Source organism: Syngnathoides biaculeatus, chromosome 13 (assembly GCF_019802595.1).
Source record: "Syngnathoides biaculeatus isolate LvHL_M chromosome 13, ASM1980259v1, whole genome shotgun sequence".
Classification (NCBI taxonomy): Eukaryota; Metazoa; Chordata; class Actinopteri; order Syngnathiformes; family Syngnathidae; genus Syngnathoides; species Syngnathoides biaculeatus.
The window spans coordinates 9,225,466-9,252,145 of record NC_084652.1 but is presented as its reverse complement, the minus strand read 5'-3'; the positions used below and the strand labels follow the sequence as shown (position 1 = coordinate 9,252,145).

The following is a 26,680-nucleotide window of genomic DNA, read 5'->3' as shown; positions in this document are numbered from 1 at the left end:
TGTAGCTCTTTGTGTACTTTTTCCTGGCTTTGCGCAAACTTCTGCTCTAGCAGTTTACAGTTATAAGTGGTGGTACTAGCTGAACAGATCCTGATTTGAGAAACTTGCCAAAGACAGATTAAACTGTATTACGCAGTGGAGCAGTGCCATAACTCTTTTTTTAAACTGGCAGGGAACACCAGTCAGGGACTACAAAACCGGTGACAAATTTGTAACGCTGCTCCAAGATGACCTTAAACCACAGTTGTTAAACTCAAGGCCCAGGGGCCAGATAGGGCCCACCACATGATTTTATGTGGCCCGCAAAGCCAAATCTAGAGAGTCAATTTCAATTATTCTTGTAAAAATCTGTGCAAAAATTTCAAATTGTCATACAATCAAACATGAATCGCTGAAAAACACATTCCCCTTGATTTCTAATTCCAAAAGTAGATCATAAATTGATGATGTAAATACGATGAGACGGTTAAATATTTGTATTGTTTCACAGTCATAATGGCCCTCTGAGGGAAACCGCAACCACAATGTGGCCCGTGAGAAAAATGAGTTTGACACCCCTGCCTTAAACTGTGTGAAGATAGCATCTTTCTAGGGAGTTTCATTCTAACACAGTATTTTCTGAAGTGCTTGCTTCAAATTCAAAATAGTTTCTCTGCATTACTCAATAATAGTACTTTTTGAGAAACACACACACACACACACACACACACACACACACACACATATATACATATACATTTATCTGTAGTGACCCATTCCGAATAAATCATGGCTGTCACAAACATTTTTTGTGCTACCGCTCTATGTATTCAGTTTGTCATTACACTTCAGTACACTCGATAGCAGTATGCATCACCTTCGTCAGAAAAACAAGGATACACGTGGCTTGCTTTTACCAGAGAAGAAGAGGTTCCAGCGGAAGCAACCGGAAGGTGATGACATGAAGGTAAATACAAATCTCTTTGTACGCATATGTGACAAGTCCAGAAGTTACCTGTTTATATGAAGATATCTCTCTATAAACGTAGCTAGAAGCTAAACATGCATAGACAGTAACTCGCGCTGTTTGTAAGCCTGAGTGGCGCTGTGCGCTGGCGTTAGTGCACCTGGTTATAAGCCTCGGTACGCAGAAAGAGGTTAACGCTAGCGCCGCGCTAACGCTGGCCAGCTAACCAGGTGCTCTCTGTAGTCCAAGAATTACGGTACTTAAATATAAGTTTCGACATTCAAGAAAGGTCTATCAAATGTGAAGAGGAATTTGCCTCCAGTATTTCCAGGTTTCAACGAGTTTAGTTTTAGTTTCACCATGTAATAATCCTGGGGGAAATACTTTACACTGTGAACTTTATCTGGAATTCAGCAGCATTTGTAATGTTAAAAACAGAAGCTCGCATATGTATTGTGTATTTTTTAATTTCTATAATCCAAGGTACATGCCTTAATAAAGGTCTTCTTTGATCTGGAGTAAATAAACAACCCTACCCACTACGTGATCAAATATGGTATCAAGACAAACTTTATCAGTTCTGTAAACATGTTTTTAAACCCAAACAAGACTTCGTATGGCCAATTAATTTCAAACATCTGTTCATAAAGTATAAACAATTCAGTCCACTGTTCATTTAGAGCAAGGGGAGTTGTATTAATTGCAAACACTGATGTACGTGTGCCCATGACAAATACCATTGTTTGTAGAGCTGTCACTCCTCTTCTGACTCTGCTCATCGGCGTCATCATTAAGTTTTGGACAGGTCCGTGTTTTGGAAAACTGCTTGCGCATCAAATACGGCACTAGGTCACCACGGACTGATGAAATGGATCTGCAGTCAAGAGGGGCGCTAGATTAGCAATAAAGCAAAACAACAACACCGCTATTTTACCATTATTAGAATTACGAGCTCTAGTCTTGGAAAAAGTTTGATTCTTTGAAGTTAAATTAACTTAGCATGATTGAAATGTAACATTACCTTAATATAAACATGCAAATTTAAAAGGCTGCAAGATTTATTGACATCGCCACCTTTTTTTTTTTTTTTTACAAAGAAGATATGAATAAATCTGTCAGTGACCTTGTGATAACTTTATGAGCGGGTTGAAATGAATCAGATTTTTTTCCCTTTTTTTTAATCCTCTAGGCACAGAACTTTGCTGTACTCAGTGTTCCTTCTCCAATACCCTGCACCCCCTTCACCTTCTCCCTTACTTTCTTTTAAAGGGGGAGATTAGAATTTCCATGTGAATAACGGGAGAAAAACAAGTTACTGTGTCCGTGTCTTCTGGAGAGAAGGGAGGAGGAGATGAGCCGAGACAGTCAAATAACAAGAGATATGTAGCGACTGCAGATAAAGATATAAAACCTGGCAAATTATTGCTTTATTTAAATTACTTGGCCACGAGAGGTTAGTCTTGGAATGGTAGCGAATCTAAAGAGGCAGATTTTCTTTCGCGAAGCTGGTGCGAAAAATGTTTGTCTGTCGGAAATTCACTGCCCTTGTGTCTTTTGGCCAGGCAGTCAAAGGATGAATTCCTTGACTGATGTTTGGTGTGACTACAAGCAGCTTAACAATTTCTGGTAAACGGCCCAGACTTACAAGCTATCAAATGATGTTGTTATTTTTCTAAATTTCCAACGTGAAAGCAAAACGTTCTCTTTGGAAATCACTAAACTGAATTGTCGTCGGACCAATTATGGAATTTGAACAACATCCAGAAGCAACAACCCTATTACTTTGACACAAAAACAGGGCTACAAATAAAGACCATTTCATTATCATCATCATTCACACGCACACGATACAGTGAAGTCAAATAAAACAGCGGTTGATTTTATTTCGATAATGACACCTCGTGAGTGCATATTTCCAAGCGTGAGGCCAAATCGCTCCTTCTTTCGGGGGCCGTCTAGCCACTGGTGTGGAGCTGTGGGCGGCCAGGTGACACCCCTCCACTTCAGAGGCTAAAGGCCTCACAGCCTGCCTCTGTGACACGTTGTAAAACAAATTAACACCTGAGTAGAATATCCTGCGAACAGGACCTTTGAAAGCCTCACACACTATGGAACCCTCTTTAACATTTGCCCCAGATTAAGCAGTGAATGAGCACGTGTGTCTGGACAGTGTCTTGCATGCCAGTTAAATCCAACGTTGATCATCTTCAATGCTTCATGACAGAAATTCAAGAATACACGAGGGTAAATCATGCTTCTGATTTATTGATTGAAAAAAGGAATGAACTCACTTGTTGTCCATCAGAAATTCCACCACTTCTTTTTTCATGCAGTAAAGGTGAGCGTCCACCAAGCCTGTTTTGATGAATATCCTTGGATGTCTGGAGGGAGGTAAAGAGAGAGCGAAAGAGAGAAAAATGGGCGCAATTACTTCTTTGCTAAATTAATTGTGAAGAATTGTGTTGATTTTGTGGAGTTGTTGGCTGATTCGATCACATCTTGAAAGAAAACAGAGTGCACAACTTGACAACAACCAGCAGAGGTGGCACTGAATCACTCAACTAGTTTGTTGACACTTCTTTGTGTGTGAAAGCTCATGTATGTGAAACCTCACGTGCATTATTGATTGGCTGTTACATCTGCGAGACTGTCAACACGCACCAGCGATTTAAATTTTGAATCGCAGCAAAACCACTGACTGACCATCATGGCTTGTGACAGACTTTATCTTCTTCTTTGTATTTTAACCACGTGAGTCAACATAAAAAAGTTTACAAAACCAAATTACACGATTGATTGTTCTATATTTATCATATCCATGCATCCATCCATCCATTCTCTTAGCTGCTTATCCTCACAAGGGTCACGGGAAGTGCTGGAGCCTATCCCAGTTGTCAACGGGCAGGAGGCGGGGTACACCTTGAACCACTTGGCAGCCAATCGCAGGGCACATAGAGACAAACATGCACACTCCACACAGGCGAGGGCGGGATTGAACCTGGCATCTCAGAACTGTGAGGCCAACGCTTTCCAGTTGAGCCACCCTGCTGTATGTGGAGACTTAATTTTTAAATAATAAATCAATCATAAATAATAACAATAAATCACGTCTAATTCTAACTTGGGCAAAATTAAGTGCGCTATTTTGTAACGACAATATGACAAAAGATATCAGCTACAGATGGACAAAGTGAAGGGGGCGGGGGGGGGGGGGGTGTCAAATCTGTGTGTTGTCCTGCGTCGGCTACTGTAAAGGTTTCCTTGAGGCAGTGGGGGGGGGGCGCTTGTACACAAACATGTGACATTTATGAAGCGAGAGCCAAAGAAGACCAAGTCATCCTTCAGGGTTCAATAAACAAATCCACCCTCACCCCATTATGCCATACATGTACTCCTCTTTCACCGCCCATTCAATTATTAGATCGTAAAAAAAAAAAGAAAAAAAAAAGCCCCACTGTCCCCTAAAACAGACGACGCCAAACTTTTACCATGTAGACCACCGTTAAACATTTTCCAACACACAGTGTTGTGAGTTATTTGTATTCTTTTTGGTTGGAAGCTATTGATTTGAAAGGACTGTGTCTCATTACCACAGAACAATCATGCAGCTTTGACAAAATGAAAAGCAGACACGACAATTCACTGTTCACATTGAAGCTTTGACACGAAAACCTTGATTTCCATTTCCACAACAGAACCAAAGAATTTCTGGCGTGTCGCGACACTTGAAAATGACTGATGGCCCACATCCACACCCTTGACTGGTTGTCTCGAGATCTGAGCATTACTACTAATTATGACAAAGTCTGCAACTATTTTTGCTGAAGAAGTGAAAAATAGAGTACAAACCCAATTCCAATGAAGTTGGTACGTGGTGTTCAATGGAAATTAAAAACAGAATAGAATGATTTTCAAATCCTGTTCAACCTATATTTAATTGAATACACTACAAGATAATATATTAGCAACACTGAATGCCTGTGACCTTGAATCCCTCAGGTGGCACTGCGTCAAAAACTGACAATGTGTCAACGATATGACCACGTAGAACACTTCAGAAAACCAATGCCAGTAAATACAGTTCGACGCTACATCTATAAGTGAAACCTAAAAGTCTACTATGCAAAACAAAAGCCATTTATCAACAACCCTCACTTCTCTGGGCCCAAGCTCATGTAAGATGGACTGATACAAAGTGGAAAAGTGTTCTGTCGTCCAACGAGTCCACATTTCAAATTGTTTTTGGAAATTGTGGACGTCGTGTCCTCTGGGCCATAGAGGAAGAAAAAAAAAACATCTGGACTGTTATGGACACAAAGTTCAGAAGCCATCATCTGTGATGGTATGGGGTGATATTAGTACAATGGGTAATTTACACATTTATGAAGGCACCACCAATGCTACAAACATATGCTGCCATCCAAGCAATGTCTTTTTCTTTGACGACCCTGCTTATTTAAATGAGACACTGCCAAAACAAATTCTGCACGTTACAACAGCATTGATTCATAGTATCCATCTATCCATCCATCTTCTTCGCCCCCTATCCTCACAAGGGTCGCAGGGGGTGCTGGAGCCTATCCCAGCTGTCAACAGGCAGGAGGCGAGGTACACCCTGAACTGGTTGCCAGCCAATCACAGGGCACGGATTCATAGTAAAAGAGTGTCAATACTCAGAGGCATGCGTTGACTCTTCTGTTGGAACTGGAACTGAAGCTTAACTGGGGACCTTTTTGTGTCTCTTCTTGTTTCTTGTAATTACGGTGTATCTCTTCCAGGAGCACTCAATGCTGCCAAGCCATGTTGCAGCACAAGATGGTACTATAGTATGCTGAAGACACACGACTTAAAATTCAGACTCGCCTGCATACTGTAAAAATCTATGACATATTCTAGCTGCGGCATGAATAATGAACAATTTTGAGGACTGTTCACTGTTCATCACAAGCAGCCGCGTCTTGTGGCCACAATAAATGCAACAGAGGTTACTGTTGGGAAGATGCAGGTATTCTGTTCCTCGGCAGGCAAGCATGACACAATTCTTGGACTAATGACAACGACTAAAGTTCTTCCAAAATCCTCAGCAGGAGAGAGTCACAGCAAAACATGTGGCATGATGTATAGTTTAGTTGTAAGGAGCACTGCGTGGTGAGTCAGACGTTGTAGAATGACTGCTAATACCCTCATTAGTCAGGTTTCCTCGGCTGAGCCAACATGGCTAAGGAGCTTATTTAGGATATTCGCTTATAGCCTGCAAAATAAAAATGCCTGTGATTCCCCTAATGCTGAGATAGTCTAATGCATTTCATTTTGTCTCATGTCTGAAGCAGCTTAAACCCACATATGGTCCACTGCTGGTGCAACAAGGATAGTCTGGCGTACTGATGATCCGGAAACTGAGCTAGATCCTTCTCTGTGTAACATAATGAAATAAACATGTATAAAAATGTTCAGGGCCAAGTGAGAGAAATAAGAAATGGCAGCCAGGCTGACATGTTTCCCCACACACAAGATTTTATCAATCAAGCCTTCCAAAATCATCCAATTTCATGATTTCATTAAAAGACAAAAAATCTTCTCTTCTTTGAAAAGATCTCAAAGAACACTACATAATACCGTAATTTCTGGCCGATAAGCCGCGACTTTTTTCACACGCTTTCAACCCTGCGGTTTATGGAGTGATGCGGCTCATTTGTGCATTTTTTCTAATGGCCGCAAGGGGGAACTCAAGTGGAAAAGGTAAGAGTGACGCCGGTGGAATATATGTGCCGAGGAAGTGACTTTTACCAGTATGTTTTTTTTTTTTTAACCGGCCCTGTTAGCGTTGCGCTAGCCTGATGCTTCTGTGTTACTGCTGTGTCTCAATGATTATTACCAGTATGTTTTTTTTATCTGGCCCTGTTAGCGTTGTGCTAGCGTTAGTGCCGTGGTAGCGGGTTGCTGCGGTGTTACGGCTGCGTCTCAGTGATTTAGGTATGCTGTTTTTTTTAACCGGCCCTGTTAGTGCTGTCCAACTGTTTTTTTTTTTTTTTTTTTTTTTTTTTTTTAAATCAGCCCAGTTCGTGCTACCGTGTTGTTGCGATGTTAAGCTGAGCTAAGGTATTAAAACATTGAAAACTCTTTCTGTGCACCGTCTTTCTTTGTAAATATCGTATGTTTCAACGTGGGTTTCAATGTGGGACTTGCGGCTTATATACGGGTGTGGTTTATGTATGTACCAAATGGTATTTCCTTTACAATTGTACTGGGTGAGGCTTATAGTAAGGTCCACTCTGTAGGCCGGAAATTACGGTAACTCACTTTACATGTTGTGCATAAATGTAGTTACACCATTGACACAATGTCACCCTGCCTTTTTACTTGAAAGTGCAGCATGTGAGCTTTTTGAGCCATCAATTGAAACACTTGCAAATAAGCTTCTCAAGCCAAAATTCTTAAAGTCACTGCAAAGATGCCCAAATACATCAACTGAACATCTTAACTCCCAAACATCCACTTATAGATGAGATGAGTTGCACACATGAGAATAAAAAAGGAATTGACCTCAAAGGGTGATTAAACATCAATGCAGATTAGGAACTTGATAAGAAAAGGATTGAGATTTGTTAAACAATATAATGTTTGATTTGTAATTGTCTAGTTGTTATTTTTTTCAAGACCCTGAGCAAAAATGACTGAATTTGGGAGGGGGAAAATGGCTGAATTACAAGCACGGATTTGGGAGCGTTTAAGTCCCTGTAAATTGAAAATAAATGTCTTCTAAATTTGGCATACCACAAAGAATAGTGTCGTGAAGAAACCGAACAACTTTGAATCCAATTTTCAATTTTAAATCGGGCTTCAAAATAATGAGGGTTAAAAAAAAATGGTTCAGTAGTACTTTTGCAATTTTTTTCAAAGCCTAAAAACAATACAAGCAAGCATTAAAAAAGCTTTAAATTGTTTTTTAAAGTTTGTAAGTTTATCCAAATTTACCTGACTGGTGGGTAGGAGAGGTAATTTGGAATTCCCTCTGGACACTATTTTGTGTCCAAGTTTGTTAAATCAAGGTCTGTGAGAATCGAGTTTCCACTGTACTACGTAGTTCAGTCTTTGGATGTTTTCAGCAAATATTTTTCATGTATTTAGAAGAAAGAAAAAGTTTGAATTCACTTTGCAGTCTTTAAGTAAAACAAGTTACCTGGTAAATATGTATTAATTCGTGTACCGTTGAATTGATGTTTCAATTTATTGAGCGTCTAAAGAAGCTCATGATTTTTTATTTTTTTTTGCATTTAATGTTTGCTAAAAAGCAATTGTTGATAAATGATTGAATCTTGAAATGATCAGTCTTTACAAAATAAAACGTCAAGTGTTCTGTAACAGGCACAATTTAAGTAAATAGAGTAAATGTTTTTTTTTAAATCTTGAACAATTGTTAATCCCTCGGCCCTCCAATCATCACTCGATACGTTTAATGATTGGCCAATAAACATTACAAATCATCAAGCACATAAAAAAAGGAGAAGAAAAACAGACGATAAAAAGCCTGTGCATGCTTTTGATGGGCCCAGTGGCTGGAAGAAAACTGATGTGTAAAACAGTCCCGCTACACTTAAAACTACCCACGAGTGGCTTGTAGAATTGCTAAACTCCGGAAATTAGTCTCCCATTTCCTTACATAAAAATACTTTGCACTGTTTGCTTTTTATGCATTTCTCTTCTAATTTATATATAGATGTATAGATTACAGCCTTTAAAACAGGGAATAAAAGTTAGAAATGTTTAGTGGTGGGCTCACACACATTGTGATAGCATCACAAAAGAATGCCCTTTCTATATCAGTTTCCTGCACAATGTTGTCAAGGATGCATTCACGTGTGCTTCGGTAGCATGTACCCACTAAGTCCGTGTATATGATCAAAATGTGTGAATGAGCACAGTGACTTCTCTGTGCAAAGGACGCTCGCGAGGAGCTGCTCTGGATGCTTCTCTCCTTTTTCCGGAATTTACAGTGGCTTTGGCTCCACGAAGTATTTACAAGCTCCCACAACGCCGCTCTCGCGCATACGTGCGTTTTAGGACGAGGAAATGAAAACCTACCTCGCATTCTCTTCCTGTAACAAATATCCCACACACCAGCTACAGAAACCCTGATTAAAACACAAAACATCTGGTCTTCTAATAAAGTGGAATGCAGTCATGTACATTGTGTACAGTCAAGGTTTACACTGCATTAACTAGACAAGTTAAGCTATATGATGATCCCAAAGAAAATTCCAGTATTAAAATTTTAAATGGCAGAGTGTACGAGACTGGTGAGGTTTGCATGTTCTCCCTGTGCCAGCGTGGTTTTTCTCTGGGTATTCTGATTTCCTCCCACATTTCTAAAACATGAATGGTGTTAATTGAGGACTCTAAATTGCCCGCCTCTCGCCCAAAGACAGCAGCACACTCACGACTCTGGTGAGGATAAGCGGGATGGAAAACAAAATATTGAGATGCTTACTTGGTCAAGATTGACTTCCTAATTGATAACCCATTCTCCAAATCCACCTCGTTGGCCATGAACAAGATCCTTTTCCCTGATTGGTCCAAGCCTACAAAATCTCGTTGCTCAGCTGCAGAGAAACAAATAGAAGATTCAATTACATTTTCATTACAGAAAGTAAAGTCATTTAAGCTAATGTATTAAGATATATATAAAAATGTATCATGCAGACAGTGGTATGCTTTTTATGTACCGGTTTTCTTCTTGCCCTTTTGGCCTGGGACGGTCTCTGTGAATTCGTGGGCTTTGCTCATTAGCATTGCCAGTGTTGCATCATGGGCCCGAAACATATCAACCACATCATGCAGTGACACGTCTGTTATCAAGTCACAACTCAACACCAGGATGTCCGTCTGAGGAGGCAAGATAGAAAAAGACAAACAAAAGATCTTTGCTTAAAGGTCCACTGTTATGAAATGCAGGATTTTTAGGATGTTATTCACAAAAAAAAAAAAAAAAAGGCAGCCGGAATGGACCCATCTGTTTTTTCACCACACAACATCATTTTGACGTATATGCTTTTTTGTCACTCCCGCCATGAAAATCCTCTCCAGGGATTTGTTTTTGAGAAGAACCAGGAAGTGGCTTTAGTAGCAGACGCCCACTCAGGCGGTCTCGTATTTTTTTTTTACTAGTTTTACCCGTTGGAAGGTAGCTCTTTGTTCCTTCGTGTTAGCCAAAATGCTGGCTCGTTGTATTGCTAGTTATTGTTCGAACAGTCGGGAGGATGGATTCATTCTTCATACTTTTCAAAAAGACCCGGTTCGTGGTGAAAAATGGATTGCACGGGTGCAAAGGATGAGTACTTTGTGGGTTCCAAATGACAGGTAGGTATGTATACAGCTACAAAAAAAAAAAAAACCTTTTGGGGTGGGTAATGTAACAAAAGATTCGCGTACGTAACTCAGGGCTGCTAAATGTGTCGATGTACCCGTCGATGAGGCACAGCTTCGACTGGGCTGGCTCATACATACTGTCTGGGAGTCTGTTGTCAGTTAGAAGTGGGCCGCATATCATCTAAAAACGTATAGCTCGAAACGATAAAGTAATATTGCCCGGTCACTTCAATCGATTGTGAGATCTTCTCTTCTTTGAAAAGAGCCTCCGTGTCCCATAGTAGGTGGCACAGCGTGTTTTCAATGGCGAATGTCCCGGTGTGACGTAATGGACAGACGTTGCAGGCAATATGGCTGCCACCTGAATGAGACTTCTGCAACTTTGTGCATTGATGACACGCTCTACGCTCATATTTATTTTTTCGTATGGACATCGAAGTGAATAATGTTATATGTAGTTGTCATTACAATATCTATTTTAGAATGTTTATAGGCATGACACTTGACCTTTAAGAAAAAGGAAAGACCTTTTTTGCTTTTTCATTATAAAACACACTAAATGATGTATATGTATATTTGCAGCTCGCTCTTCAGAAAAGCCTCCCCACCCCCACTTCAGATACCATTATAGTCCGTTTAGAAAACATAGCACAACATGAATACGGAGAAAAAGCAGACAGAAGGAGTGCTCTTAGGAACATTTTAAAGCTACAGTATTCCAAAATGGCGCCATGAACAAGCAAAAGCCGGGAAGACAAAGAAAATATGGCTGACATAAATAACACGTAGCTGAAAGTATAATGGCTAATGACTGGAGAATGTTTCCAACAAACTGCAGTTTTATTATCTATTATGAGGCATCTAAAAATAAGTAATGTAGTTTAAAAAATGTATAGTCTTATTATACATTGGTTAAACTCTCGTGATACTTGCATTACAGTCAAAACATTGCCTGTATAATTTATTACTAAAACAAGTGAGGTTTGAAAATAAAATTGGAGCTAGAGTAACTGTGGGGATTTTCACACAAATGCATCTCAGGTACTGAGTAATTCAGTAAATGAGAGCACTCTTAAACATCAATACGCTGCTTGTGAACGCCATTAAGATATCGCTTACACCGCATCGGCGTGCAAGCGAGATTGGCCATTTTAACAGGTTTTCAATTGTGTTTATGTGCACGAGTACGTGCGTATGTGTTTTAACTTGTGCCTGCGTTCACAGTAGCCATTTGTCTGCTCAGTGATGTGGGCTGTCAGCATGAGGACTAATCCTACCATTAGTTCCCGCCGCCTTATTGACAGAGATACCTCTTGTTAGGGCTACAAAGGAGGAAGCCTGGGAAAGAAAGAGTAGGACAAATCTACAGTAAACCTTGACTTACAAGTTTCGTTTATTCCAGTGAGTGACTAAGATCATAACTTGTATGAACACTTGTATTTAAAGTTATTATTCATCATTTGAATGAACTGAAAAATCTCTCAAGTAATCCAGTCTATACCAGGGGTATGTTAAAGACCACTCCCGAAATAGGTGAAATTGCTGACTACACACTTTTTTGTTTATGAACACATTCCCTTGAGCCAGGGTGCTCAGACTTTTTATTTTTTTCATTTTTTTTTTGTTTTTTTTACCCCAAGATCTACTTTTCAAGCAGCTAGCCTCTCGCGCGCCGGGGAGGGGTGAGGTGGAATTTTAAAATTACACACCATCTCATCCTGCATTTTCTACTTTGGCTTCAGACAAGACCTTTCCCACTCGGAAAAGAGAAAATCTCGTCCAGTTTAACCACTTTTTCCTCGATTATTCACATACTCCAACAGTCATAGCACCTTAAAATAACAGCATTTCTTTTTTAACTTTCTCCATTAATCTCGAAAGCAAACATAAGCAGCATGTCTAGCTCGTCTTTGCTCTACGTTGCCCAGACTGTGCTAAAGCAGCGGAGGTGGACGCTGTCATTACAAAACAGATTGTTGGGCTGCGTAAGTACTGTAACATTTGTAATTATGAGTGTACGTCTTTAAGAGCGGGGCGTGGGGTGGGTGTAAGCTAAACTAGAAAAAAAGTGTGGCGGAGCACCGGTCGTTGTTAGAGAAAGTTCCGTGTACAGCCCAAGAGAAACCAGTGGCTTCTTCTTTTCATTTTTTACAGTACGTATATGAATTGTGCCATTGGATGTAACAACCAGTCATCCCTCCCTCATTGAATCAGATTGCACTATAGAATGCCACAAACTGAATTGCTGTTGGTTATAATTTCAATTTGCATTGTTTTTTTTTTTTTTTGCGTGCAACGCAGAATATCTACGAAGAGGCTGCATCAGTGGAGCACAATTGCATACGCACGCAGTTTAGAGGAAACATTGGCTGACGTCTTTTTTTTTTTTTTTTTTTTTTAGCACGTGGTCCCTCGATTGACCAAGACTGCAGATCGACCCATTGAGCACCCCTGCCCTACAGTGCCAAAGCATTCGCTCACCAACCTTGACTGTGATATCTTACCCTCAAGTCTTATTCTTTAATATTATGTTGGTCTACCCTGTGAAGCTATAACGGCTTCAACTCTTGTGGGAAGGCTTTCAACAAAGTGAAGGAGTGACTTTAAAGGGAATTTTGCCCCATTCTTCCAGGAGCATATTGATGAGGTCACACACTAATCTTGAACGAGAAGGCCTGGCTCACTGTCCACTCGAAATCAACTTAAAGGTGTTCTATTGGGTTGAGTACAACCATACTAAATTCTCTCATCCATGTCTTTATGGCCCTTCCACAGGTGCACAGGAATAATGAGACAAGAAGAGGAACTTTCCAAACTGTTTCACTGTCCGGAATCTCTTGGTATGCTGAAGCACTTGGAGTTCCTTTTATTTGACCACAATGGGCTTATATTTTGGACATTTACAACCTTCTGGGACCTGTTTGGAGATGGCCAAATCCTGTCCCAACATGACAAATATAGGTTGATTAAAAAAAAAAAAATGAATGAGAGAGTTTGTTGTGGATGTATTTGACCGGCTGGCACAATCCTGACTTCAACCCAATAGAACACTTTTGGATGACCTAAAGTGGAGGCTGAGAGCCAGCTTTGCTTGTCCAAGACCAGTGTATAACCTCAAAAATGCACTTCTGGAAAAACTGTCATAAATTTACATAGAGACACTCCTAAACCTTGTGGAAAACCTTCAAAGAAGATGTTATAACTGTAGAGGGTGGCCCGATGTCATATTAAATCCTGAGGTTTAAGAATGGGATGCAGCTAAATTCTTTTCTAAGTCAAAGCAGGTGAGCAACTTCTTTTGTCAATATAGTGTATTTTAAAGCTGGACGAACCTTCCCAGACTCTTATTAATCTTCCCCATACTCCTATAAACCGCTACCATACTCTTATAAAAAGGTTCTATTCACTAAAATACGTTATAAACTCTGAAACATACAGTGATCCACAGTACTACTGTATTTTACTCCTTGTAATGAGGTTTAATTAATTTCCTAGGGGGCGATATGAATATGAAAAATCCATAATGCTGTAAAACTGCAATAGAACCGTGACATACCGAGGGAACACTATTCACTTTCCAGTGTAGAGTTGTATGTGAGGGCAGGGTCCGGTGAAGGACCTCAAGAACAAGGAGGGTTAAGGCCTTTTCACACCACGCCCAATCAACAAACCCATTCATTGCGTAGGTGCTGCGCTGCTGCCGGGAGAGAAAAATTCAATTCGGCGACAGCTGAATGATCCAATAGAGATGTTGGCGGAGTGATTTCAGTGAAAAGAGGAAAAATTGTGGTTGGCTACAGTGGGGAAAAAAACATGGAGAAATACACCTTGAGGCAGTTGCTAAACAGCTGTTGCTCATGGATGAGTGTAATCATTCTCAGAAATTTGGGTCATCAGCGTATCAGAAGCTTTCTCATAAGTGAAATATTCCCTGGCAACATAGAGCAAAACCTTTTTCACAAAAATTGAACACAAAGTTTCCTAAGGTGAAAATTTCGCAAACTGGGGCACTACGGAGCATCGTGAAGATGCACACGATATTTGGTCGTAATGTCAACTGCAGCCAGGAGAGTGAACGTGTGTGAGAGGAGCGTATGATTGGGTTCAAGGGTCATGACTCGCTGGCAACGTATAACATATCCCGGTCTGGACTTGGCGACAGGAAGCTGCCGCACTAAGGCTGCGGGCGTCTGCAAAAGATCTACTGACACTACGACCCAGAGACCTTTCAACTCTCTGTCTTAACGCGCACTCGCGCACGCACACAGGAAGGCTGGTACACATGCTCTGGAACAGAACACACACATGGACACTCACAGGCGACGGCGGAGTGGAGTCAGCTGGAGAGACGGAGACACTCCGGCCTTTCAACGCCCAGGATCTCTGGACAGGTCAGGACCACACACGCGCTGCCACACACGCAGTCATAGTGCCTTTCTTTTTTAGCTTCCTCGATGAAAAAACATTCTTACGGGACAAATATTGCGAGCTGTGGTTTGTAGATTTTGATGTTGGGATTGTCAAGGACGAGGCCACCATTTTGCGTGTGATAACCCTGGAGGACGTCCAGAATTTGGTGTTCTTGTTCTAGGGAAGCCACATTTTGTGTTCTCCCTATTCCGTTGCAGTTGTCCATGGAAGTGATGACATAACCAATTAACGGATGTCAGAATGTCGAGCTCACATCTTTGAGCACCTTTCCACCACTGCAATGGGTGAAAGGCTTCGGCGTGTGACAGCATTTCCTTGCTTTGGTTGACTAATTGGAAAAATGACATATCAAATAATCTACTGTCATTTTTTTTTTAGATATATATTAATCCATCCATCCATTTTCTTAGCCGCTTATCCTCACAAGGGCCACAGAGAGTGCTAGAGCCTATCCCAGCTGTCAACAGGCAGGACAACATATTGAGATTTATTTAAATAGTTTAAATGATGTATTTTAATAGTTTAAAATACCAAGTGTGTTTTTCTTTTTTTTTTTTTTTACAATTGTTTTACAAATTCAAAAAAAATAGTCTGCATAAATGTGGCCCTTAAAAGGGGCCCATGAAAAGTTTTGTTTAGACATATATGTTTGTATGCATCCATGTATATATGTATTGTTTAGAAAATTCTGGGAAGCTAATGTACCGTAATTCCCGGCCTACAGAGCGCACCTGGTTATAAGCCTCACCGAGTAAATACCATTTGGTACATACATACGTCGCAGCTGTGTAAAAGCCGCAAGTGCCCACATTGAAACATGAGATATTTTCAAAGAAAGACAGTACACAGAAAAAGTTTAATGCTAGCTCGGCACTAACGCTAGCGTGGCGCTGAGAGGGTAAGTTAAAAAAAAAAAAAAAACTTACCAGTAAAACCATTGAGACACGCCAGTAACACAGCAGCAACGCACTACCACAGTGCTAACTTTAGCGGAGCACTAATATGACCGGTAAAAGTCACTTCCTCGGCACATATATTCCACCGGTCTCACTCTTTTCTTTTCTGCTCGAGTGCCCCCTTGCGTCCATTAGAAAAAAATGCACAAATTACCCGCATCACCGCATAAACCGCAGGGTTGAAAGCGGGTGAAAAAAGTTGCGGCTTGTAGGCCGGAAATTACGGTATAAAATCTCCAGAAATCATCGTTTATGATGACCGCCCAACCACACAGTTTGCACACCCATGATGTGATCAGCAAGACTGTGTGAAGAACAACAGCTACTTTTAAGCAATGGCCAGAGCGACGACGGTCTGTATTTTTACTTGGTAATATGTTACATTTGAGTACTTGTTAATATAGTGTATGATACTCAATAAAGCCAACAAGCTGTGTAATTGTGAAGAATACTGTTCAAAAACCCAAAACAAACTTTTGTTGAACGTGGCTAAAGAATCACTCAAATACAAAACTCTTTAGAGCAACAACTGATCCTAACTCACTTCACAACCAACTGCATGGTTTTTTTTTTTTTTTGAACAAATTTCACTTATGGTCGGGGACACAATGGAAAAGGAAATATGAGGGTGGGGAAAAAAACAATGTAGTGTCTAGTGGACATAAAAACAAAAAGGGGGCTGATTTAAACAAGACGTGATGAATAAAGTGTCCTGCTTTGACCTTGATGTACTTTGTATTAAGTATGACATAAATGTGGTGGCATGGTGACTCAGCTGGTAAAGCTTTGGCCTCACAGTTCTGAGGACCTGGGTTCAATCCCAGCCCTGCCTGTGTGGAATTTGCATGTTCTCCCCGTGCCTGCGTGGGTTTTCTCTGGGCACTCCGGGTTCCTCCCACATCCCAAAAACATGCAACATTAATTTGACACAAAATTGCGCCGAGGTGTGATTGTAAGTGCGACTGTTTGTCTCGATGTTCCCTGCGATTGGCTGGCAACCAGTTCAGGGTTCCTGCCTGTTGACAGCTGGGATAGGCCCCAGCACTCCGCGTGACCCTCGTGAGGATAAGAAGCAAAGAAAATGGATGGATGGATGACATAAAGGTTACTTCTTAGGATACCTCGGGCTTAAAGTGAAAGAATTTGGACAAAGGCATCAAGCTTTATGCGGCTTCAATAGACAAAATAAAACATGCTGCTTGTACTAATCTCACCATTCGGGGAACAGAACTTTGCTGCTCCCCGAGAGTGTGGGCGTATTGTTCTAAGTATTTTGTGTGATCAGTAAGACAAAATCCACTCACAGAACGTTGTTGGTATAAAGAGATGGGCGAGTGCGTGTGCGCGTGTCTATTCTGTATTCATGAAGCACGCTGACAGTTCGAATGATTCCGCCGGTGGGATTTGGCAGCCCACGGTTATGGTCCCTCACTCATCACCCTCCAGTGTGAGAGTGTTTGTAACTCAATGCCTCTAATCTAGCTGGCTGAGCTGGCTGCTCAAAGGATTACGGACTCCAATATCCTCGACGGGAGCGTGAGGGAACTTGTCCCATCGGAGTGCGCTTGTGTGCGGTTACGCTGTGGGTTAAATAAAGAACTCCTGGGCGAGGGGAATAATAAGAAGCTCGATGATTTCGCACAAATGCCAGAGGGGGGGAAAACATTAAACCTGTCAAAACGCATTTTTATACATAGAGCAAATGGAAGACAGCTGTTTGACAGTTCCTGGTCGAGGGACACTTCTGGATAGGAAATTTGCCAATCACTGAGGATTTGATTGATCTCACCTTTGTATCAATCGGTTCAGGTGGCGTAGAGAAAGTGCCTTGGCAGGAAAAAAAAAACCCGCACAGTGGCTGTTCACTGTTTGCGAGCAACCAGCAGAGGGCGCAATTCATTAAAACCCAATGCAATCATTACGTACATTAGCCAGCAGTGGCTGTGTGCAAGATAAACTGGGCCAGATGTTCTTTACCGTTACACTAAAATGTATGAACAGGTGGCTCTAGAAATTTAAGTGTCTTCAAAGTTTTCACAGTCACTTGCATTTTTCCTCATTTCAGGTTCAGAAGTATCTAGTCCGGTCTGACAGGCTGAGCGCTCTCCTGTGCTGAAAAGTCTCCTTGTGATGAATGCCCATGCGTTACTAACACGGGAACTCTGGGTACGTAGCAGACGCTTCCTGGGAAATCTCCCGGTCACATAGTTCCCCTTCTTCTACACAGACGGAGCTAACATATGTTATAACTTAACCTTAAAACAAAAGTTGATAAAAAAAAAAGATATACAAATATATGTACGTCTGCTGTGTTCGTCTTTCTCAGGCGTCCATAGCGAACATGAACACTCGGCGACAAGTTGTCGAATGGCACATGTTGAAGCATGGATGGGGATGTTTCAGAATGGCTGGAAGTTTGCAAAATATACGCGCATGCGCATTACTCACAAAGAGACTTTGCAGCACCGGGAGCGCTCAAGACAGTCACACCGGGCCAGCGCCGTACCCAGGTCAACCTCTGCGTCTGCTTTTCAAGGAGGATTCACACAATATCTCCATGCCGAGAAGCTCTCGAGCATCGGTAGCAGAAGACATCTTGGAGAAGTACTAACTGAACGAACCAACAGTAGATACTCGCGTGACGAAATGTGGATGGTACTTCACCGAGATGAGAAAGGACGGAGAAAAAAAAAAATGAAGTCAGAAGTCCTCAAGCTCAAAATAAAATCCGGCAACATGTAAAACCTCTAAGACTGTGTTATTGTTATCAATTATTATTCAGTCTTGTTATTTTTCATGATGTGATTGTATTTGATACATTTTATACAAATTCTTGAATAACGTACCAGACCATAACCAAACAAGGAGTACCCATTATATACTGCATACCAGGGTGATGGCCCAGATACTTAGATGAGACGAAACAGCTGATTTCAGAAGACCAAAAGATATGCAGATATGGGTTATATATATTATAGAGATATGCTCATCTGCCTCACAGTTCTGAGGACCCGGGTTTAAATTCATCTTCGCCTGTGTGGGGTTTTGTTGTTCTCCCCGTGCCTGTGTGGGTTTTCTTCAGGTACTCCGGTTTTCTCCCACATCCCAAAAAGAACCCAGAGCAGTGTGTAGCTCAAGCAGTTACACACACACACACACACACACACACCACACACACACACACACACACACACACACACACACACACACACACACCCAAGTGGTGCACAGATGTGCGCCACTACAGGATGAGAATAAATGAGCGAGCTGGCAGTGCGGCGCGTCTAAACTCTGACTTCATCTGTTTTCAGAGAATCAGACGAAGGGATGGCGGGCGAGATCAGCAGGCATGAGTGGGAGTGATGGGGTGGGGCACTGAGACTGGGAGTCAGGAATACCATGTCTGCGTGTGCCTGACGACCGTCTATACAGTGGGGTTGGGGGGGTTCCCTCGATACATAACCCATATCCGTAGAGGTAACATGCTACTCTATCAAACGTGTAATTAACCAAACACCACATAACTGAAAGTATATTAATGTTAACACACAATGCAAAACACTCTTGAAGGAGCTAACAATACTAGCATCCATAAAATGTTGTTTAACCATTAGAGCGACAGATATTTGAACACATACATTGCAGCAACACATGTAGAAAGACAATATAATAATATTCACAAACATATCTTTATTCTTTGCAATAAACCACATTTCCGCAGCTTACTGAGCAATTGTGATTGTCTTCTTCAGGTTTATACATATGATGCCCCCTGGTGGCAAAGTTGTACACTCCAGAAAAAGCCACACAATGAATGCATTAAATCAGGGGTGTCAAACTCATTTTTGTCGCGGGCCACATTGTAGTTACGGTTTCTCTCGGAGGGCCGTTATGACTGTGAAACCGTGAAAATCTTTTGCCTCATCATATTCACACATGAAATTTATCAACTACTTTTGGAATCAGAAATCAAGCATAATGGGTTTTTCCAACTATTGTTCATGTTTGGTAACATGAAAATTCTTGCAACAGGTCAACTTTATCTTTAATGAAATGACAATTTGAAATTTTGTTACAGATTTTCACCAAAATCCTGAAAGTTGATACACACGATTTGCCCTCACGGGCCACATAAAATCATGCGGAGGGCCGGATCTGGCCCCTGGGCCTCGAGTTTGACACCTGTGCATTAATTCATCATGCAAATTGTTTAATCATTTTCATTCCATTTAATGGTGTTATAACTCTACATTTTACTAAAGTATAGCACAATAGAGGGCTATTTTTTTCATTAAATGTATTTTTTGTTGTTGTTGGGTTTAATGGAGGCTGGAACTAATTCATGGCATTTCCATTTATTTCAATGAGTAAAGATGATTTGAGATCCAACTGTTTTGAGTTACGAGTGTGGTCACGGAATTATTTAAATACTGTCCATAAGTCAAGGCACCACTCCGTGATTAGACAACAATTTGAATGGTTTGCATCGATTGTTTTCCAGATCATTGTCGTCCTAATTCTTTCATCAAACATAACATTGTAACTAATTGTACCACATGTATGAGAACAACTGATAAAATGTTTGCATGCGCCACACCTTAATCTTCGGATGGATGTGCCGAAGAGCGTCGGCCGTGTCCATGTCCGTGTCTTCTGGGATGCAAACGAAGTCGAGTTTCATCTTCACATCCTTCTTCAGTTTGAGGTCTGCGCTCATCATCTTCTGGACCCCCTTGGTGGTGATCACGATTACCTCTGAAGTTAAAGTAAAGAACAAATCAGTTTTCCTGGACAAAACGGTCATCATCATACGTGATATGCTAGAACCAACAATAATGTACATTCTGTTACTTGTACAGTGATATATATTGTGCATCTAATGTCCTACTGAAAAAAAATGGTCACTTCACACTGCTCCCAAGTCTCAGGTCGACTTTGTTTTGAATTTATGACTTGAAATGGCATCGATTATTTGGTTTAAAACTCTGTCAGTCTTGTGGAACCGTTAGTTGGTTAATCTCACCTTGACAGAATTGAGGTAAAATTGCACGCATTACTTGACAGCTGCAGGTCTCTGTTTAACCACTACAACTATTCCCAACATAACATTAGATGTCCTCTTTTCAACTCCCACAGTTAATCTTCACTTTTAGTACACAATAACATGAGCAGACCTCTTTAATTCTTCTATGAATTGCTTACTTATCAGTATAAAATGGTTTGTGTAATGCATTTCTCCACTTGCTGTGTCAGCCTAGTAAAAGAAAATTGCAGGCTTTTGGCTAGCTGGCTGCACAGTAAAAAAAAAAAAAAAAAAAAAAAAGAAAAAAAAATTGCTGGCCACACATGGCGATTAATACAGAAATGTAGTTTTATTGAAGGCAGTGAGGAGCAACAGTATTTTTTTTTTTTTTTTAACACCGAACAGCCCTGTTTACTGGCAAGAACAGCCCAGTGCAACAAATCCAATTATAAGCCAAGCGCTTCTGGACTGACCCCATGTCCCAGCACCAGGGGCCAAAACACTGCAGCGAAAATGGAGTCAGACACACACACACACATATGACAACGGCGGATGAAGTGCTGTCAAGCTGGTGAAAATATGGACAGTGAAGCGGAATAATCATTAACGTCATCCCATGAAACAAGACGTGTTACACTGTAGCTGCACATTGTCCTCCAAGCACCAAACAGCATGAGGTGAACCAAACAAGATAAACACGACAGTATTTACTTACCGGTATTAATTTATAGTACATAAGAAGTGTCCACACAGGAGTGTGTTTGAATTTACTGAATGAACCCCTGTGCCGATTTTTGTTGACCAGTCTTGTTCTCATCCGCACCGTCTCAAGCCACCAGACCACAAAGAAATTGTGCACACAGACTCACCTCCCGACATACAACATTAAAGGTCCACTGTCATGAAATGGAAGATTTTTAGTATGTTATTAATGGGGGAAAAAGGCAGCCGGAATGGGCCCATCCATTTTTTCACCACAAAACGTGATTTTGACATATATGGCTTTTTGTAACTCCCGGCATGAAAATCCTCTCGAGGGATTTGTTTTGAGGCTGGTTTATGTATTTATACACGTATTACCTGCTGGAAGGTAGCTCGTTGTTCTTTCGTGCTAGCCAAAATGTCGCCTCACTGTATTGCTGGATATCATTCGAACGCTCGGGAGGATGGATTTACCCTTTATACTTTTAAAAAAGACCCAGTTTGTTGTGAAAAATGGATTGCACAGGTGCAAAGGACGAGAGCTTCATGGGTTCCAAATGACAGGTAGCTGTGTATAGATATACTTAAAAAAAAAAAAAAACAGTTGTCCTCTCATAATGTAACAAAAGATCCGCGTACGTAAGTCAGGGGTGGTAAATGTTTCGATGAGCGCGATGGACAGCTTCCACGCAGCAGTCGCACGGCCTTGTCGACAAGGCAATATGGCGACCACTTGGATGTCGAATGAGACTTCCGCAACTTTGTGAAAGGATGACGCGCTCTCCGCTCATATTTATTTTTTTTATAAAGACAATGAAGTGAATAATGTTATATGTATTTTTCATTACAATATTTATTTTTTGAATGTTTATAGCCATGGCAGTTGAGCTTTAAGTTGGGCAGGAAAACTTGCATAGCTCTTCCAATGGATCAAAAATGAAGAATAACAGACTCCAAGTGCCATATTGCAGTTCACTGCCTATATTTATCTACTGTATGCTCATGTTGATTTCAAGTGACACATCCAATATGGTCGAAGTTGCACTTGAGTAACTACTTCACGATCATCAATATGGGGCAGAGACCGTGCAAAAATATGATAAGAGATCAGCAACACAAATACTAAATATTACATAAAGTTTAGCTGGCCTTGGCTGACTCTTCTAAGCTTGGTATCACACCAATCACCATCATATTGCATGAGTATTTGACAGCAATGTGCCCCAAAATGGTTTCTTTTTTCAATGAGCAACAGGTACAGACTACTGTAATTTCTCATGTCTAATATGCTCTCAAGTTGGGATGGGTTCTGCAACCAGTCAAATTTGGTCAGTGCTACAGAGTATTGATTCACGTCAAATCAAACAGTATGACGTTTTGGTACGTAAAGGCGTATGTGTGAATACGGGTGTGGAAAAGTTTGACATTTTTCACGGTATTGCACACACAAGAGTGTAATGACGTCACCCGGCTGCCGCCGGTTCAATCACGTTCACAGCGAGCCAGCGTCAGTCCATCTACAAAGATAGTAGGTAAGTGTCCAGGAGACTTGACAGGGTGGGAACAGACGGGTCTTAGCAGACTGCACTGTCGGACACATAAACTGATCTAAAGAAAAAGAATGAATGGCTCATGGGCCACCAAAAATGAAGTCGCCATCCGCCATCTTGATACTCCCAAAACAACAATACCAACCTGTGCGTTAATCGCCAGTTTCTTGGCTGTGAGAAAACATTCCACAGATAAGTTAGAAAGATTTACTTTGACACTGTTAACGTGTGTTTGTAAAGTTTTTTTTTTTTTTATTTTCTGATGAGCTTAATACACTTGAACAATGTTTTGTTTAAGGTTGTTGTTGTTCACTGTTCACTCTCTGCTTCACCTTTATAGGCCGACGGTTTTTATTGAAAAAGCGATGTAAATATTTTCCAAACTTCCTCAGTGGATAACCAAGAACAGATTTTTTTGTGAAATTTTGGATGAAGTTCATGGTAGAGAACTTTGCAAATTGAATTTGATTTTCACGTGTCACATGTGAGGAAACAAGTTTAAATTTTCTGTCTGAAATAGGGCATCGCAGAGGCAACAAATGAACAATGCGTTTATCATGTATTTTCCCATATTTCCAAAAATATATCAAACTGATTGCCTTAAAATTGAATGTTTTTATGACAAAAAAAATGGTTAGCTTTTTGCTATGTTATGATGATAGTGCTTCACAGCGTACTTTGGGAAAAGTTAACATGTCACGGAAATCGGGCCCTAGGTAATATGCAAGGTTTCTTGGTAGTCACGGTGTTCTCTCTTTAGCCTTTTTTTGGCTGACAAAGTCAAATTAAAAATCCTTCACGTTACCAGAACTGAAAAAATATCAAGATCACATGACCAGTTTTAATTCTACATGCCAAATTTTGAGGAAAAACCCCACCATAATCCAACCTATAAGGCATGTCCTCCACATGTTTTGGGAGTACCAAGATGGCGGCCAACTAGCTTCAACCAATCACTATGACACTCAATGTGTATCCGCTATCCAGTCTTTTATTATTATTATTTTTTTTTGATCAGTGGACACATATGCAGAGCAGGCTGTCGAACGACAGGACCCGGAGAGGAGCCATAGGTGTCCCAAACCTGTGACCACTGTTGTGACAAATCTCGCCGCTGAGTAACGAGTGGTGGGCTACTTTTGCAGCATACGTGACAAATGTAATAAAACATTTTTGATGGGATTTTTTTTCTTTATATTGCAGAGTGCTACCTGTGCATTGCTGGAATGTTAGTCTCAATGCTAAGTAAATATATTGAACATTTGAAACATTAATATTTATTTATACACTGGCAATACTTAGCTTTTAGTGAAGTTAGTACACAGTCATCGCCACATACGTAAATTTAGAAATAATTAACAAAATAAGTTCTGTCAGTGTTTCTGATTCTGGTCCTTGTTCACACATTTTTGGTTTCTGCCACACATTTTCATTTTGGTTCATTTTTTAAAAAAAGATTATTTTTTTTCTTTACTTGGGAGATATGATGACACCTGCAAGGACATCATGGCCTCGGGTGTGCAGTGAAAAGTTCTTATATTGTATTTAAATATGTACAATTAGATATGACCAATCCTGTTAGAATGAAAGTACACCTTTTTGACAACCTGTAGGTACCAGTATACATTTAGACAATTTGAAAGATTTGTTTCATTTTCCTTACACCTAATGCGCGCTTATTGACTTTTGGATGTTGTCAATCATTGCCAACTTGGCCCGCTGAAGCCCTTTGGGTCTCTTCTGTGATTAGGGGCTATACAAAAGAACTTGACGTATTTCAGAGGAGGGGGGCACATTATACACGTGAAATTATGCAAATATCAAACTTGCAAAGCACACACTGTCAAATTAATTTGACTGCAATCTCAATTTAACACGCTCAGAGACAACACAATCCAGCGTACATTGCACGTAATGACCCACTTCTCACCGTCGAAGCCGACCCGCTCCAGCAGGTTCAGAGGATACCAAATCAGCGGCCTGTTGCCAACCGACAGCATTGCTTTGGGTGTGTTGTACGTCAGGTCGGTCATCCGTGACCCCCCGCCGGCCGCCATCAACACCGCCTGCAGCTCCATGCTGTCTGCTAGGAATGACTGAAAGAGACATCAACTTATTGAAATTGCATAACACGTGTGCAAGTGCAGAAAAAAAAATAAGCCTGCAGAGAAACTCACGTGTTCCTACAACAGCAGAATAACAATCATAACGATCAACCAGTATCTCTTGACTGTGAGACAGACGTGTTGATAACCACACCACTATAATGCCTTAAATATTTAACATATGCACAAGTGTTATATAATCATCAAAACCCTTCGAGGAACATAGCCATATGGAGAGTGTCAGCACAAGTGTGACAATTCCATATTTCAAATGCGTGTGTCTATGACCGCAATATGCGACCAGAGGAATATTACACAAACAAAAGCAATAGAAAAGTGTCGGGTGAATGATGAAATGTTTGAAAAGTCTATGAAACCCTGACAGAAATTTCGGGGTATCATGCTGATACAGGCCGGTAGAAGGGCGAGTTAATCCAAGTCCGGACAGAATGTTTAGCACATTTACACGATAACATAAATCAGATGAAGGATAAGTCATTTTTTAAATATGAGTTTACCTCTCAATGGATCCCGAATCCGAGGTGAGCTTTTGCTGCTGTGGACACATGTAAATTGAATGGGCTGCTGTCAAAGACTTTTCAGCACTCGGCTAACATTTTGCACGGAACAAAATTCTACTGTACTGCTGCTGAAACAACTGTTGTCGAGCAGGTGGGATCCGGCACTGAACGAGCTTAAAACTTGCCGAATAAAAAAACAATAATAATCATACCGGAGAGGGTTTAAACGGCCGAGGATAGAACACTAACAACTTGTGCTGCGAGTTGCTATCACGGTGGTTTCTCTGTAACACGTCCGACTGGGATACAACTTCATGGAACTAATCGTTCCGCCAGAAAAAAAATACAAATAAAAAAATCCATAAAGAATTCAAATAGATTAAAAAAATAATGTAAGTATACAGCAGTAAACGGAATCCATATTTCTTTTTATGTGTTCATGTGTATTGCATTTAATGATACGTAATACTTTAAAAATTGTTCCATTATGTCATGGCAAAATAAGAACAATCTATTATTGTCTTATTATTATTATTATTTCTATGTGATAAACGTTTTACAATTTACTGTGGTTGCCTCACCGTCACGGAATGTTTTTTCCCCCCACTGCTCTCTTTGTTTTCTTTTATTCCCCCCCCCATTTTATTCACACTTATACAAAGCGGTGTGAACAGATTAGCAGTCAGAAGGGACTCAATAACTCCTCCTGACTTCAAGCTTGGCGACTCCCATTTCATAGAGCCGAGAGACGTAACAGCAAATTGAGCTCAGGGAATGTGGCTTTTGGTTGTGTTTCCGCTGGCCAGGAGATGAGCTTGACTAACTCGCTGCTTGGTTGACAGTAGGGAGAGAGAGAGGGGGAGTGTTTAGGTGCACATAAACTACATTACCTCAATGCCAGAATCCATAAATAAATGATAGGGGGGGATACACTAAAGTCAAATATAATTTGAAATATTACTTCTAACATGTTTGAGCTGGGGCGGCACGGTGGTTCAGCCTTGGCCTCACAATTCTGAGGACCCATGTTTGATCCCGACCCCGCCTGTGTGGAGTTTGCATGTTCTCCCCGTGCCTGCG

General features: G+C 40.8%; 1 protein-coding gene across 1 annotated transcript in view; it reads right to left on the bottom strand.

The window, feature by feature from the left end:
* The window catches only part of eif2b3 (eukaryotic translation initiation factor 2B, subunit 3 gamma), a 41,019-nt gene extending 15,107 nt beyond the window's left edge, over positions 1-25,912 (bottom strand). The window contains exons 1-7 of the mRNA XM_061839197.1: positions 25,598-25,912; positions 24,905-25,070; positions 20,297-20,454; positions 9,670-9,829; positions 9,435-9,546; positions 3,238-3,327; positions 1,684-1,820 (exon numbers count right to left, since the gene is read on the bottom strand). Of these exons, the coding sequence (XP_061695181.1) occupies positions 1,684-1,820; positions 3,238-3,327; positions 9,435-9,546; positions 9,670-9,829; positions 20,297-20,454; positions 24,905-25,052 (805 nt within the window). The 5' untranslated portion in view covers positions 25,053-25,070; positions 25,598-25,912. The remainder of the gene's footprint in view (positions 1-1,683; positions 1,821-3,237; positions 3,328-9,434; positions 9,547-9,669; positions 9,830-20,296; positions 20,455-24,904; positions 25,071-25,597) is intronic.
* Positions 25,913-26,680: the final 768 nt, after the last annotated feature.